General features: G+C 32.9%; 1 protein-coding gene across 3 annotated transcripts in view; it reads right to left on the bottom strand.

Moving 5' to 3' along the window:
* Positions 1-224: 224 nt before the first annotated feature.
* The window catches only part of LOC110995334 (tachykinin-like peptides receptor 99D), a 74,066-nt gene continuing 59,117 nt past the window's right edge, over positions 225-15,173 (bottom strand). Inside the window, exons 5-11 of one of the 3 annotated variants that reach the window (XM_045634347.1) lie at positions 9,585-9,740; positions 5,880-5,939; positions 3,759-3,909; positions 2,813-3,009; positions 2,307-2,446; positions 1,390-1,487; positions 225-873 (exon numbers count right to left, since the gene is read on the bottom strand). In XM_045634347.1, coding sequence (XP_045490303.1) covers positions 1,411-1,487; positions 2,307-2,446; positions 2,813-3,009; positions 3,759-3,909; positions 5,880-5,939; positions 9,585-9,740 — 781 coding nt within the window. In that variant the 3' untranslated portion in view covers positions 225-873; positions 1,390-1,410. The remainder of the gene's footprint in view (positions 874-1,389; positions 1,488-2,306; positions 2,447-2,812; positions 3,010-3,758; positions 3,910-5,879; positions 5,940-9,584; positions 9,741-15,173) is intronic. The other 2 variants (XM_045634348.1, XM_045634349.1) reach the window with 2 other exon arrangements.

Genomic DNA, 15,173 nt, shown 5'->3' with positions numbered 1-15,173 from the left:
AGCGTTGTTTGTTTTTGCGCCTGATAATAAAACACAAAATATGTCGTGTATCACAAGGTACTTAAGTGAAGAGCAACCTATGTACTAAAATACAGAAATAATAATGAATGATTAATGTAGGTATTTAATTTTTTTGTATTTTTTCCAATAAAAAAACCCAAACTGCTTATTTATTGCCATTAAGGCGGAACAAAGTTCGCCGGGTCAACTAGTAAACTAATAAATGTGAGATAAAACAAAATAAATGGTCGTCTTTCAGAGTACCTAATCACAATTTGATATACTATAAATAATTCCAAACAATGTTGAAGTTTTTTTATAAGAATTATATATAGTCATTATCTTCTCAAGGATTGTAATATAGAATATATTGACGAACATAAATTATAATTGATTACATGCATAACTCAACATTTCAAGTACTTTAACGCAGTCGTTTTTTTAAGATGATTCAGTGACAGTAATTCTCTTAAATTAGTCTTACCGACCTTTTATAGGTACTTTATAAAAATAGTAATAACTGTGTATTAGTGTTTGTTAGTTTGTGTCAACAATTATTAAATTTGACGTCTCAACATTGAAATTTTAATCTTTCGTAAATAATATTTACAGTTACATTATAGACATCATTAATGTTTATTTACTAAGTACATAGAATATTTTATACAGAATATACTCAACCATAGAGTTCTTGAGGGGTAGGAGTATGTCGAGGGCGATATGCCCGTCAAATCCATGTCCGTTCGTCAACGTTTCCGGTCTGCGGGTCATTTACAGAGAAGTCGCCGCGGCGAGCGCACGTGCCTCGCCGGTGTCAAATGCTGCTCATCATTGTATTGTTGTATGTGCTGTGAAGCGAGATTCGCATCGTACCTGTTATAAATATCATGAAAGGTCAATTTTTTCCTACGTTAAAATATATACAAATCGGTTGGAAATTTAATTAGTTAAATATTGGTTTGATATTTAATGCAATTATAAGAAGTGAGGATGTTGAGACCAATATAAAAAAAACGTATGCGATAATAAACATATAAGATTTAATTAAGGATAAAATAATGCAAGGTCCTCGATGCTATAGCATCAAACACAGGAGAAGTAGAATGCCGCGATTTGTTTCTTATTCATGGATAACTCACAATAGCAACTATGAAGAAATAAATTGGAACTATGTATTAAAGCCCATATTCATGATGCTATACGAACTTGGACCTTTAATTTAAGGATAATACAGTTTTGGAATCAGTCACAAGAGCGGCAGTAGCAATGTGTATTTGAGCAATAAATGCCATAAAAAGCATGATAAGCAGGATGGCCAATGACCAATGCCAGGATCTAACTACTAAGCCATTCAATGGTAGATGGTTATCACAAACATAAAGTTGTTACCAAGGCTTGGTCACCGCTCATCTATTTATTGACATGTAGAAATTGTGGAGATCTGGACTTTCTCGACTTTGTCATTCTGAATGTCGTCTTGAACATACCTACGAAGTAGAATGTTCTGAGAGTTGAGTTTAAAGTAGATGTACAATTAAAACAGACAATATTAAAATGCGATTGTATAAAATGTGCATTATTGAAAAAAAAAATATGAGCCTATTTTCCATGTCATAATTTATTAAATTTAATAGGGTTGATTGGTGACAAATCCTTTTAAAGGTTTTGAAAGGATTTTGAGGAGGGATTTATGAACAAAATTGGTTTGATGTAGATATTAATAGGATACTGAATACTTTTTAAAAAGAGTGAATATATTCCTGTCTACTTTTCCATATTTACAAGCCCTGTGATAGACGAAAGCGTAAGAGAGTTGTATATATCCCCTTAACATTATGTAGTATTTAATTAATAAGCTTTACTTTATGCTTTCTCTTTATTCATGACAAAAATGTGAATGTGGTAAAATTAATCTAACGATAAATAGTGTATTTTTAAAACATTTTTTTAAAAGAAAAAAATAGTCTTGATGTACTAATCAAAAAGTCGTGTAAGCATTACTTTTTTAAAAGAGTACCGCAAGATTTTACGATGGCTTTTTCTTTTGCCAACACCCTCTGTCTTCTATACCGATGAGTAGGGAAGTCTACCGATTTAGGTATGACTCATTCCACGTCATTAAACACGTGTATCTTATATTCCATACTAAACATTTTTTTTTAAATATTCACATTAAAGGCAAAGATGAAATTAAAAATAACAGTACATGTATAATTAATAAATAAAAAGCATTTAGAGGCAAAACAGTACTCACTGAGTATAATAATACGTTACGTAGAAAAAAAAAATTAGTCCATTAAACTTACTTGTACCATTTTTACGGCTTGGAGACACAGATCTCATGGACATGTCGGGTAAATCTGGGCCAAAGCCTCTGTGCCGGTTAAAACCACCATTACCCATTGCACCACAACACCAGAAGAATTGTTTGAAGCCACGACGAAATCTATGTTAAAAATAAATAATTTAAATATTCCAAGAACACTGACAAGAAAACGCATCTATCCAAAAAATTATAAAGAAGAAAGATTTCTATGTAAGTATGTATGCAACGAATTGGCTCAAAAAGTACTGAACCAATTTTAAAAGTTCTTTTACCATTTGAAGGCAGTATCACTGTCTATTTTAATTGTTGCAATAATGTAAAAAATGCATATAAAATATATTTCCTCGCATGCGCTGCGAAAACTATTTATGATAAAACAAAAAAAAATGTTTCACAATATTAAAACACATATCAACAAAAAATGTATAAGAAAGAAATGTCCACCCGTGCGAAGTCGGGACGGGCTAGTCTTAAGATAAAACTTACTTGGAATTCATCCAACAGTAAATAATAGGGTTATACATGGAATTGCTCATCGCAAGCCAATAGATGCCGAGGTATATTTCTTGTATGTACTCATAGTTGACCACGTCTGGGTAATATGACGTCACGATAAAATAAACGTGGAACGGCAGCCAACATACGGCAAATATCACAACGACTACTATCATCATTTTCACCACCTGCAATGAATTATCAGTGATCTTTTTTTTGGAGAAAAAGAGAGTAATGAATGCTTTCCAATATGAGTACTACTAGCCATAAAAGTCCTAAGTATTATAGTTCCAAATTTGAATCGCTTTGACCAGTATGAATTCCGGATAAACAAAAGAGCATCGTATGTTAATATTTTTTGGTATGACAAATACAAATAACCTTTGAAGAAGTTGTTTATGCATTGGTATCTAGTATTTATATAGTTTTTTCATTAGTAGACGATTAAGATGACATAATCTGTGTAGAACGCATGCAATTTAAATAAGTTTAATACCATATAAAAGTATTTTTGGGTCAAGAGGCACTGAAAATTTAATTAAATTAATGACGTAAAATGTTTGGGTACGTGCCATTGTCGTACAAAAAATGTTTGCGCATTCAGTAAGAGGAAAGTAAGGAGTAGATGGGGTACTAATTAGTCATCAGTTGTTCAAATTAGCTCTTTTAGCAATAATTTCTAGGCCTAACAACCCGATGTAATTCGCTAAAAATAAAACCTTATATTCTATGAATTATTATTTGTCTTCAAAAGCATACAATAGTTAAGAAATCAAACTGTCAAATATTGGATAAAGATAAAATCAGTTCCATTTAAAATCCTACATTATACAAAAGATCCCATGGGGAGTCAAGACCCTTTGTGTAATTATGCCCAAAATTATTAAGGTCAGCGATTTTCTTTCAAGTCAAATTATGATTTAAAACTTCTAATTACCCTTCGTTTGCTTTTAACATTGTCCAATTGCCGCTGGGTACATTCACCAATGGATTTGGAGCCCCACAACTCAACCCCGACTTTGGAGTACGTGTAACTCATTGACATTATTGGTAGAAAGTACGTCAACAACATGAACATTACGTTATACCTGAAACAGTACAATAGTGGTGAATACGAAATTATCCCCCGTATCACATTGCCGTCCGTCGTTCCACAACTGAGCTATTTTTTATGCAGTTTTTGCCGCGCACAAATGGCGTGGAACTATTTATCCACCGATTTCCAAGGCAATTCGACTTAGGGTCAAAGAAGTGAGTGAGTCAAGAAAACTGCGTACCAATTCTGAAACGACCAGTAACGCACTTGCGAGATAATGTGAGTCTATTGGTAGCAGTATCACTCCATATCACATGAACCTCCTGCTAGCTTGCCCCTTGTTATGTTAGAAAGATATATAAACGACACCTTTCGCTGTGATTGGTCAAAAGCCAGGCTCATCATAGACAGGTGCTAGATCTTACCGTTATACCCATCACAATAAAACCCGCTATCGTTTCGCATTTTATTGTAACATTCGTTGATCAAATTTTCATTTTGTATTGGGAACATAGTATCGTGATTGCGACGAGACAGGCCGACAGGTTGATAGGAAAAATCAAATATTTTATGCCTTTACTAAAATCAAACTGCAAGTATATTATGAATAATGAAAAATTAGGGGAATTTAGTGTATTTAGTATCTTTCAAAATGCGATAGAAATATCAGGTGTCTGAAGTTTTTAGGAAACGAAATACAAAACTTTATTAAAAAAACATCTTACTGTAAATCTAAACCATTCCCGAACCTAGTTCCTAGAAAATAGTAATATTTAAAGACAAAATATGATGCCCTTGCATGTGTCATACAACGTAGTGTATCCAAGTACGTTATATCAGAGCCAGAGAATAGTTCTGAATTAAATAATTTTTTATCAAGTTTAATTTAATACAGCCGTTACAAAAAACTTGCTGCTCCACAAATTGAAAAGTAACTATTGAAATTGCCGGCAGCTGATTTGCGATCCCTTTGACAGTGTGTTCCGGCGGCGGGTAAATGAATATCGGGTTAGCCTTCTCTAGTTCAGTAGTAGAAAGTAACCCAATTTGTGATATTAAATGATCTACTACTCTTCACTGTATATTTTCCTTTTTATAGTGAATTGTATTATTTTGCATGCAATTATATATTTAAATTTATTTTATTTCTTAACGTCAAAGTAACTCCAGTTTCCCTTGCCAATTTCCACACAATATACTCTTCGTTACCTTTTGTAAGTTTATGTAAAGTTTTAACTCAACAAGAACAATACTTGAACAGTGTACGTTTCAAGGTTGCATTTCTTAAAAAAAATTTAAGTAATATTTACTATAGGTAATTGTTTAACCTGCTTGATGGTGTGATTACTTATAGCTATCTATCTATATATATATTCTATCTATGTATATTTAAAGTTTAAACTGTAAAGTAGTTGATTAATATACAAGTTATCCTATGATAGACTCAGATTTCGTATTTAAACTCATATTATTTTTTTATAGAACAACAGGCAAACGGGCAGGAGCATGGACATTCTGAATGCGAGAGGGCTCGCGAGTGGGTTGCCGACCTTTTAAGAATTGGTACGCTCTTTTCTTAAAGGACCTTGAATTGGTCCGTCATGCATATATAACCCTATAATGCTATTTTTTAAACAGTATCACATGTATTGTCATTTATATTTTTAAACTTGGTAAAACTCCTGTCGGTTTAGATGGCTCTCTCGCTATCTAATGTTGATACACAGATGGCCTCAAAGAGCTCACCCATTCTATTTGCCCTCGTCAAGTATTCCATAAAAGCTTAACTTCTAAATCTAAGAGTCAATTTATACAATCATTTACTGTAATAATAGAAAATATGACGAAACGACATAGAACAAAAAACTTTTGAAAAGGCACGAAAACATTACTTAGAGTTTTAATTGAATAACACAATGTAATAGAATGTAATATAACACCGAAACAACTTTCGTGTCGGTTAACAGTTCCTGTATGTTCATAATTAATTAAATGAGTTTTGTAACAGTATAAATTACTTACACGTATTCCATCTGGGATCTAGTCGTGATACCATCCGGCCAATCAGGAAAGCATATGCGCCTGCAAAATTATTGTTAAATACAATCACTAATTTCGGTAGCACTTGAAGATGAAGGATCCTCAAGATGTTTTTTCACCATACAGCAGGAAGCAGGGTGACCTTATGACTTCAGCGTACGACTCTCATCCCTGAGGTCGTAGATTCGATTCCCGGTTGTGCACCAATGGACTTTCTTTCTATGTGGGTATTTAACACTTGCTCGTTCGGTGAATTTTTATACCACAAGATCATTTAATCGTCCTCGGTGGACGCTCTACGAAATGGTATCTGGCTATAAAATTAACCAGTCTTTTGCTGTGTAATTACCATATAAGAGGGTTTTATTGTTTTTTACTTGACCGAAAAATCGTCGATGTATAAGCCTACTTATATTCCAATAAAACTGCAAAAATTATTCTAAACCGGATAATTGTGTAGACTAAGTATCTTAGGTTACATTAACTTAAAGTTTATATAATGGAAGAAATGCAAAAGCTATTCTCCACCGTCCACGATGAAATACTGCGAAATATTTGTTGGCTTACTTGCAAACTAATTGAATTTTTACCCTCATAAGACTCATAGCCAACGGAACACGCTGACGTATTTTCCTTGGCTAAAGAGTAAACTTGAAAACAAACTCATTAATTTTTAACGATACTATTTACGACTATTTTACGACTTTCGATATGAGTGAAACATTAGTACTTATATCATCAACATTTAAAAATTTTTGCAAAATTTATTTTATAAATAAAACTTAATATGTTGAAAGTGGACAAATATAATATCAGAATGAATTAAGGAAGTATGGGTGGCTGATTGAGTACTGAGTACTCCATGGTAGTACTGAGCAGTCTTATGCCGAGATCTATAGAGCGCACTTACACTTTGCTCAGACTAAACTATCGAGTTAAGTCATATTTGGTATTTATAGAGCAAACTACGAATCTCTCGGAGTGTTGGCTTAGCTTAATCTCAAGTCCACGAAATCGACGACTTACCAAAAACTTTGACTATAAGCCTAACAAAAATAATGGCCCAAAATTTACTTTGCCATCATATCTTTAACTTGACTTTTTATTTTGTCGTATCTGCCCTATAGCAGTGACATATGTTGACAACAAAATTCAAACTAACTTCAACTCTCGCTTCAAATCTGTTATTTTCGTTTGCCTAAAAATATTAATATCTTAGATATTTAATCTTCTCTACCGTGTCACATACTGTAAGTATCTACACTATCTATAAATATCAATATGCTGTAAGATAAATACAAAGATCTTCATACACTTCATTCAATAATTAGGTATAAGCCCGCGGCAAAAATTTAATGGTTATCTTAGCCAATAAAAGACATTCCTAAATGTTTACTTATTAGACTGTTTACTTTTTTAGCTGGTACTGATCATGACAATAATAGTTAAAGCTGGAGACCAAAGAGGGCAAGAGCGTCCTCTATAGATGCTACATTTAAATATGTAAATCAGCCGGGAACAAGCCGCAACTGGACTGAAGAAGCTGGGTTGACGGAAACCAGTGTTGAAGTCACCACTAAAAGTGTATCAGCAAGCAGAAAAAATAAACCTTCATTTGAGGACCTTAAAAAAAATTGCTGTGGCAAGAGTTGGACAACAACAAAAGAAAATATGAGATAGAAATGGAGCATTTAAAATTAAAAAATCAGTTAGAAATCGATTCTTCAACAAAAAAATAAATTATCATTAGAAGCTTTACAGTTAAAAAAAGAATCGGAAAATAAATGATTAAATACAATAGGTTTTGTTTGATTTTCTTTATTACCAAAAACGGAGTTAAATTGGGCAATCACGGATTGCCGGAATGCTAGACCGGTAGGATATATTTCATTGTTTTTGTGTTCTTCAACTTCTGGTGTCTGATCAGCAAGATCGCCATCGTCATAAGCATCCCATCTCTCTATACCTATATTATGCAGTACAGCATAAGCAATATTTATATTACTGGTATTTGTCAATTTTGACCGTAGTCCTAGCTTCATTTTGGTTGTGTTCGTTCCGAACATATACTTTTGGTATTCGGGGATTCATATCGGCTGCAGTTCTTACCCTTTCAATGTTTTCTATTAAAGATAGAACTCTCTCTCTATATTCTCCATTATGTCACTTTCGATAAAGCTAGGTCCAGGTCCAAGTCAAAGCCAGTCGTTGTTTTAAAGTATAATTTAACATTTGTAACAGCTCACACAAACAGAAACAGCAAAAGTGAAAAAGCGATTGAAAATTTTAATTGTAAATACAAGTTGTCATAACAATGCGATCCGTTCTACATAACAAAAAATTATTGTCATCTCTGTAATTATGTCATTTAACTTTTAAATAATTTTTCTAAAGGTAAACTTGTAAAATTCTAGTTATTGCAATAATAAAATAAATAGATATCAATAAATGTGTACCGTTTTAGACGTTTAAATATCTGTTATTGTTATACTTTTTTAAAGAATAATAAAGAAGGTATTCCATGAAATGAAACATCACTTTGTATTTCGTCATTTTCTGTCTTAGCTTGTGCTTAGCTTAATCTTACCGTTAAAATGTCTATAAATACCAAATCATAGTTTATGCTAAGTGTACACTAAGCTAAGTTTTTCGTTAGTAAAGTTTGAGCTAAGTCAAAGCGCGCTCTATAGATCTCGGCATTAGAGTAGTGTAACGATATATTACTTCTTTGGGCGCGTTAGGGAAAATTGATGAGAGAAGTATACGATGCGCGTGCACACCGTCACGAAAAACCGACACCCTGAAGTTAGCTATAGTCAACATTTTACTATTGAAGTTACATTTTTTTGGCGCGTTAGGGAAATGTGAAGGGTGTAAATTTTTACGATGCGCGCGCACACCGTCACGAAAAACCGACACCCTGAAGTTAGCTATAGTCAACAGTTTAGTTTTTTTCTACTGTTAGTGTTGTTTTTTCTACAAACGTAGAATATGGCAAAAAATATAAAGTTTGAAAAGATTTTTATCTTCTTATGCCAAAGAAGTATAACTTCTAACGCGTGCACATAAGTAAACAAACATTTTTATTTAAATAACTTAGGTTTTAATTCATATCAATAAGCTGTGAAAACGGTTAAAAGAAACTAACACTGAAAGTAAAGATCAATAATTCCAAAAGCTATAACCGGAAAATTTAATTTCAAGGCGTCTTATATTCTTCAACAACAATTTGACCAAAGTGCAATTGAGACCTTTCACGTAAATATGAGAGTCCATTTAAACCCACACTACGACCGGGCGAGGAAAATGCAATTACCGGTGCAGCATTTTTTCATGCTTCCGAGAGTATTGGGAAAATGTGGCATGAAAATATCACCTTTTTTTTTCAATTAATCCCTTAGAGCATTATGTGAATCCATTATTTGCATTGAATTCGTCACGTATTCCATATTGTTTGTGATTTTTCATCACACCGCCTGAATGTGTCAATGTTTCGATTGAAAACAAATATGTAAACTATCGTTGTGTATACAAACTACTGTACCATTAAATGAGCAATAAATAAATAAAATTAAAATTATATAATCATTTTTATAAATATTAATATAGATAAAAACGTCAATTTTATTAATAACGAGTATAATTAAATTTCTTTCTCTCCTCACAGGATGGTGTACAGTTACGTACCTAACATTTCCATCTGGTAATGGATCAGTTTCAGTGGTGAAGTAGAGGAAATTGGGACTGCTGACCACACAACTGATGGCCCAAATCGCGGCTGCTATGCCCAGGGTCGCCCGCTTCCCCAACCTCGGTCGGAGAGGGCTCATTATTGCCACGTACCTGTAATATTATACCAATTTTAGACAATATTTAAATAGTTTAGGCTTTTCTTTACTTATTTTATATGGAACAGTGTTTTATATGCTAAGGGCCTGTTTCACAATGTATGAATAAAGTACCAAATAGATATGCAACACATAAATTATTCGGAAGATAAAAGTTCCAAATAAAAAACTTCACTTTTCATGACGAATCGCGCTATCTGACAGTCGTGAAACGCAAAAATACTGTTTATCTTACCAATAAGTAATAAATAGCTTATTTGGAACTTATCCGGACATTGTGAAACAGGCCCTAAGTATTATTATTTACAAGACACTCCTTGTAGCGCAGTATCTGAAATCCTGTATAGTTAGGGTTGGAGTTTGATGAGAAAAATTGAGCAGGGAGAAACCTCCACTCGTAGACTTCTATAATACCAGCTCGCAGCTGACTTTATTTTCGTTCTAATTTACCTATAAAACATTATAGCTAAGTCTAGTCTATTGGAATACGCTTAAAATTCCATTTGTGTAACAAACGTTGTTGATTGTTCCATATACTGCTTTTCATCGCGAAGCCTCCCGGGAAATCGGGCTTATGGAAGCTGTTTTCTTCTCTTAATGAATATTTAGCATTGTCGATAATTCATTCTGAGGGGTAAAACACATATTACATATTTTATAAATTCTCGTAAAATATGTAAATTTTTCTTATATGAAATAGGATCGGTAAACTTTAATAATTATAACTCTATCATATATTTTTCGTTTCATCACTTGAATTATATTATGCCTATTTATATAATATATGTTTGGCTTACACGATTACTATACGTTCAAATACGTCAATAGTGTGGTCACTTGCTATTTGTCAATAATAAGTTTTTTGACAACCATACTTTTGTATGAATTAAGTTCATTATTCTATAAAAAAAAGTTTGTGTTGTTATCTGTTTCTGGACTACTGCTGACGCGCGATGTCATAATACCGACAACATTCAACATTTTTATGATTAGTATCTAGAAACATTTCATTTTACAATATATTTAGTAGAATTTGAGTTTTTGTTTTCGACATGTTGTGTTTCGCAGCTTTCGGTATATTTGGACACCCGGTATGTCAAAAGCTCTTAAAAAAATAATTAACAAGATACGGGAGCTACGCTTAACATTTTGAGAATTCACTTTTTCGCTAATTGCAGGAGTGGCAAGTCTCCCATTACCTAACAACGTAATAAGTTACACAATTTCAAATTACGCAAAATGTGGTGAAATGAACACTTTGTTCATAATTTGTTAAGGGCTGCGAGCTTCCGTTTTTACTCGAATTTCAGTGTTGTTCACTTGCATAAAATTGTGATTCTTTAATTTTAATACAATAATTTATTTTGGGATATCGGCGTATTCTTACGTAAGTATAATTATATTTTTAAAGTAATATAATAAACATCTAATCTCGTTCGTATTATATACGAATTTTATATATTTAAATTCTTGAATTCAAATGCTCATTGCCCTAAAAATGACACTCGCCAATTAATGAAATGTCGTAATTTAAATAAAGAATTTAATTCAAATGTAAAAGAATGAAAAATCCTGTTATTAGGCGAAAACTTTATTATTACAGTCCGTAGATTCCATTTGGCTCATTAATTCTTAAATTGTTTTAAGAACACCAATTTATTCCGACCACTGTTTAATACTTTAATGTTTCCCTCTAATCTTCTATGATGTTGAATCTCGGAAATTGTTAGTACTTTAAAACGAAATTAAACTGATTGAAATGAATTAATTTAATTATTTTTAAAAGGAATTGAATAAAGTGCAGTTTTCGCCATTCAACGAAGCTTGCTTGTTTGTAATAAGGGCAAATTTATTAGAAAAGTAAATATCCTATATTGTAAATTGTTATTACGATGAGTATACCAATACATTGATCCTGACCCTACTCCGCACTCCGCCGACACGGACTAACATGTCTACCATATACCAATAGCAAAATTATGCCACGCACCACCACTCTGTGGAACCAGCGGCCCACTGAAATATTTCTGAACCAATTCGACTTAGGGTTCTTCAAGAAAAGAGTATACGCCATACCAAAAGGCCGGCAACGTATTCGCGAGCCCTCTCACGTTAAGAGTGTCCATGGGCGGCAATCAAACTAAACATCAGGAGAGCCTCCAGCCAGTTTGCCCCCTGTTCTATTAAAAAAAAACATATTTTTCGGCTTTACAATGCGCAGCGGTGATGAGAACTTCGAGAAAATAAGAGAATAGTTCATAGTATACTCGGTGTCTTCCGACCCGGATTTTGCTGATAACCGCAAACAGAATTATCAACTATACCCCATTTGATTTTCCTAAGTAAAGCATAGTATTGTCTTTTATTAACATTACTTTTACACATTAAAAAAAAAACACTTGGTTTAACGGATTGAAGTTATATATTATTATAATTATTTAAACATAATTTTAAATTTAACCTACGTTTCGCGTGCTTTACAGCTTGCATGGTCACGGTGACTGAACGAACTGAATACTTAACTTCAATCCGTTAAAGTGTTTAAAGTAAAGTGTTTTTATTTAAAGAAGTAAGGCATATACACTAAAAGCCCAAGGATAGAAACAACAAAAATATCTTAGGTTTATTTTAAATTAAATAACAAGGAATTGAATTGCAATATATACACATTATAGGTACAAAAACACTAATCACTTTAATTGCACTCACGTAACATTTTCACAAAATCTCATTTTGCTGTTTCATTTTTATTTAACCCCAGTATTTAGTGATTGTCTATGGATACTGCGCCTATATTAGTTTTCATTCATTTTGGATGCAGTTCACGGTTGGATCTCGCTCCGGTTTCGGTCTTTTCCCGTTCCGTTAAAGTAATGTGGATGTTTTGGCTCGATTCACACTATGATGCCGTTCAGAGTTGAGGAAGAGTTGTAATACTAGTTCCACTATCAGTTTGTCTCAATCCATGGACAAAATAGGATTTTTCTCGAATAATTCCGATAAATTTCATTTGAATCAGCCAAAATAGCTATTTTATTCGACTATTATTTTCGACGAATGTTAAGTAACCTAACATTAGTTAAATAAAATTCATATATACGATACATATCATTATTTTAGGTAATTCAAAACAAATAACATAATACATAAAAATATATCTAATAACTAACCTTAAAATTTAATTAAATTACATATATATTTTAGTTAACAATTAGAACCGTAAACAAATTGTAAAATAAATCATCGCACTCTTGAAGCCAATATCAGCCCGTTGGGTTTTGCGCACGCATTTTTTGAACATTCTTGTTTCCGATAATGTCCATGATGGTTGACTGCACTTGTATTGAAGTGTCATATAGATTTATGAGTCCAAGATAGATAAGCCAAGTTAGTTTTTGTTGGCATGGCAACACCACTACTCCTTTTAGTTCTGTACATCCAGAACATACAACGTATATGGCGAGAGAACGTTGCGGTATTAGCTACCGCGGCTAATAAATAGTCTATCAATCATATAATAGATAGCCTAACACTAACCAACATAAATTCTAAATTAAAAAACTACTTTTGCATGCGTTTGTCGCGCTCCTAAAGAAGACTGCTATGGTTAGATTAATACAAACCACAGTGGTTTTCTAATGTAACATATTGTGATATATTATATTATTTTGTAAAAAAAAGAGGGAAAAAAAGTTTTAAGCTCTTACATTAAACGATTGAAAAATGAAAACACGTCTATTCGTAAGGCAATTTCTCCACGAGAATATCTGATATTCCTTTAAGGTAAATAATACTGTTACTGTTAATTAAAGTGTGATTATATATCAAAAAGTATATACAAAAAGTACTTGCCTTAATCAGAGTTCCAAGATTTATTACTAACGATGACTAGAAGAAAAATGTAACGTCACGCATGATCGAAGTAACACTAAAGTTGAAACAAAAACCTATTATAGTGTCGGTACAAGTCATGATCGGACCCTTTATCCACTCAAATATCTTTTTTGACCAACCGATACCGGAGCGTTATCGAATCGGAACTGGAATGATATGATTAGGGCATCGAAACTCGGTTCAATTCTGAAAACCCGGGTTTTCGGGTCTAAGAGTAATCAAAACCCGGGTAGACCGGTTTTTTCGAGCATTTCGATCTTTTGGCCTCAATCAATTGTAAGCATTCATGAACCCGTGAATGCGTATGAGACCTAAATTTCGAAAACTGCTATCCCTTGCAAAATTTGGTGAAAGTAAAGTGATCCCTATATATCTTCTATTTTTCATAGATGTCCATTCATCGAATGATATCGAAAACTTCTTTTCATCTGACAATATAATTTTTATCTCGTTTATTATTTCTAGCTTCCTTTTATCAAAGTCTTTGAAAATTATGTGGCGAACGGTATCAGCAGTAGTTGGTAATTTGTTGCCGGTCTTTTCAGAAAGGTACTTTAAATCTTGTGATTTTGAGAACGTTCTAAGAGAAATTCCATCAACTGCAGCCATATGAGACACCATAACCTGCATACTTGGGTTGGCATCAGTCTCAAATGGCACCGGTATTCATCACCCGCGCAACGATACACCCTCCCCTCTCAACTGCTCCACAGTTCACCCCTCTCATGTCCTGAGATGGACGCGCATTTAACTTGCATGTCTTGTTTATGGGTAGGAACGTAGCAAGGAAGCTACTTTTTGTGTCATAAATAATAATTTATCAAAGCGAATTTTTATTCAATTTACTTATTATTGCATTCAAAGTGCTTTAAACTTAATAAACAACAAAAACAAAAGTATAAAAAAAAACCCGAAAAACCGAGTTTTAAAAATTTAAACCCGGTTTTTTTTGTAATCCTCAGAACCGGGAAAACCCGGGTTTTTACGGCCCGGGTAAACCCGGGCTCGATGCCCTAGATATGATAGTGAGGATACTCAGTTTCTTCCTCATACAGTGCGATTGTCACATAACTTCCGATATAAATGTCAACTGTCAAATAACTTCTCATATATGAAGCGTTCGACAAGGGATAATATTCTATTAGTGATGGCTATATTTTGGACTTTTGCAGGATATATGACGACATGTGCCGGGATTTATTTCACTGTTAACACAATTTTTTTTTAATATATCCATTCATCACATTACTTATTTTTTTTAATATAATATTTTTTTATTATATGATTTTAGTGTATGTCATTTTGAAAATTAAGTATTTTACCAAACTAAAAAGCATGCGATTCTTTAGTGATCCGATAAAGCAGTCGAATTTAGAATATTTTAAAAAATAAGAGACATTTATAATAAATAGAAGTTCCTTATGTAAGTGATAGATTAATCGTTACACTGTTTACATGTGCAGTAAATGTGGTAAATTCATTTAATGTAATAATTTGAAAAAAAAGGACAAAATTGTCTGAGTGTATAAATCTA

Source organism: Pieris rapae, chromosome 2 (genome assembly GCF_905147795.1).
Source record: "Pieris rapae chromosome 2, ilPieRapa1.1, whole genome shotgun sequence".
NCBI lineage: Eukaryota > Metazoa > Arthropoda > Insecta > Lepidoptera > Pieridae > Pieris > Pieris rapae.
Note: the sequence above shows the minus strand (reverse complement) of the source record. Positions and strands in the feature narration are given on the sequence as shown.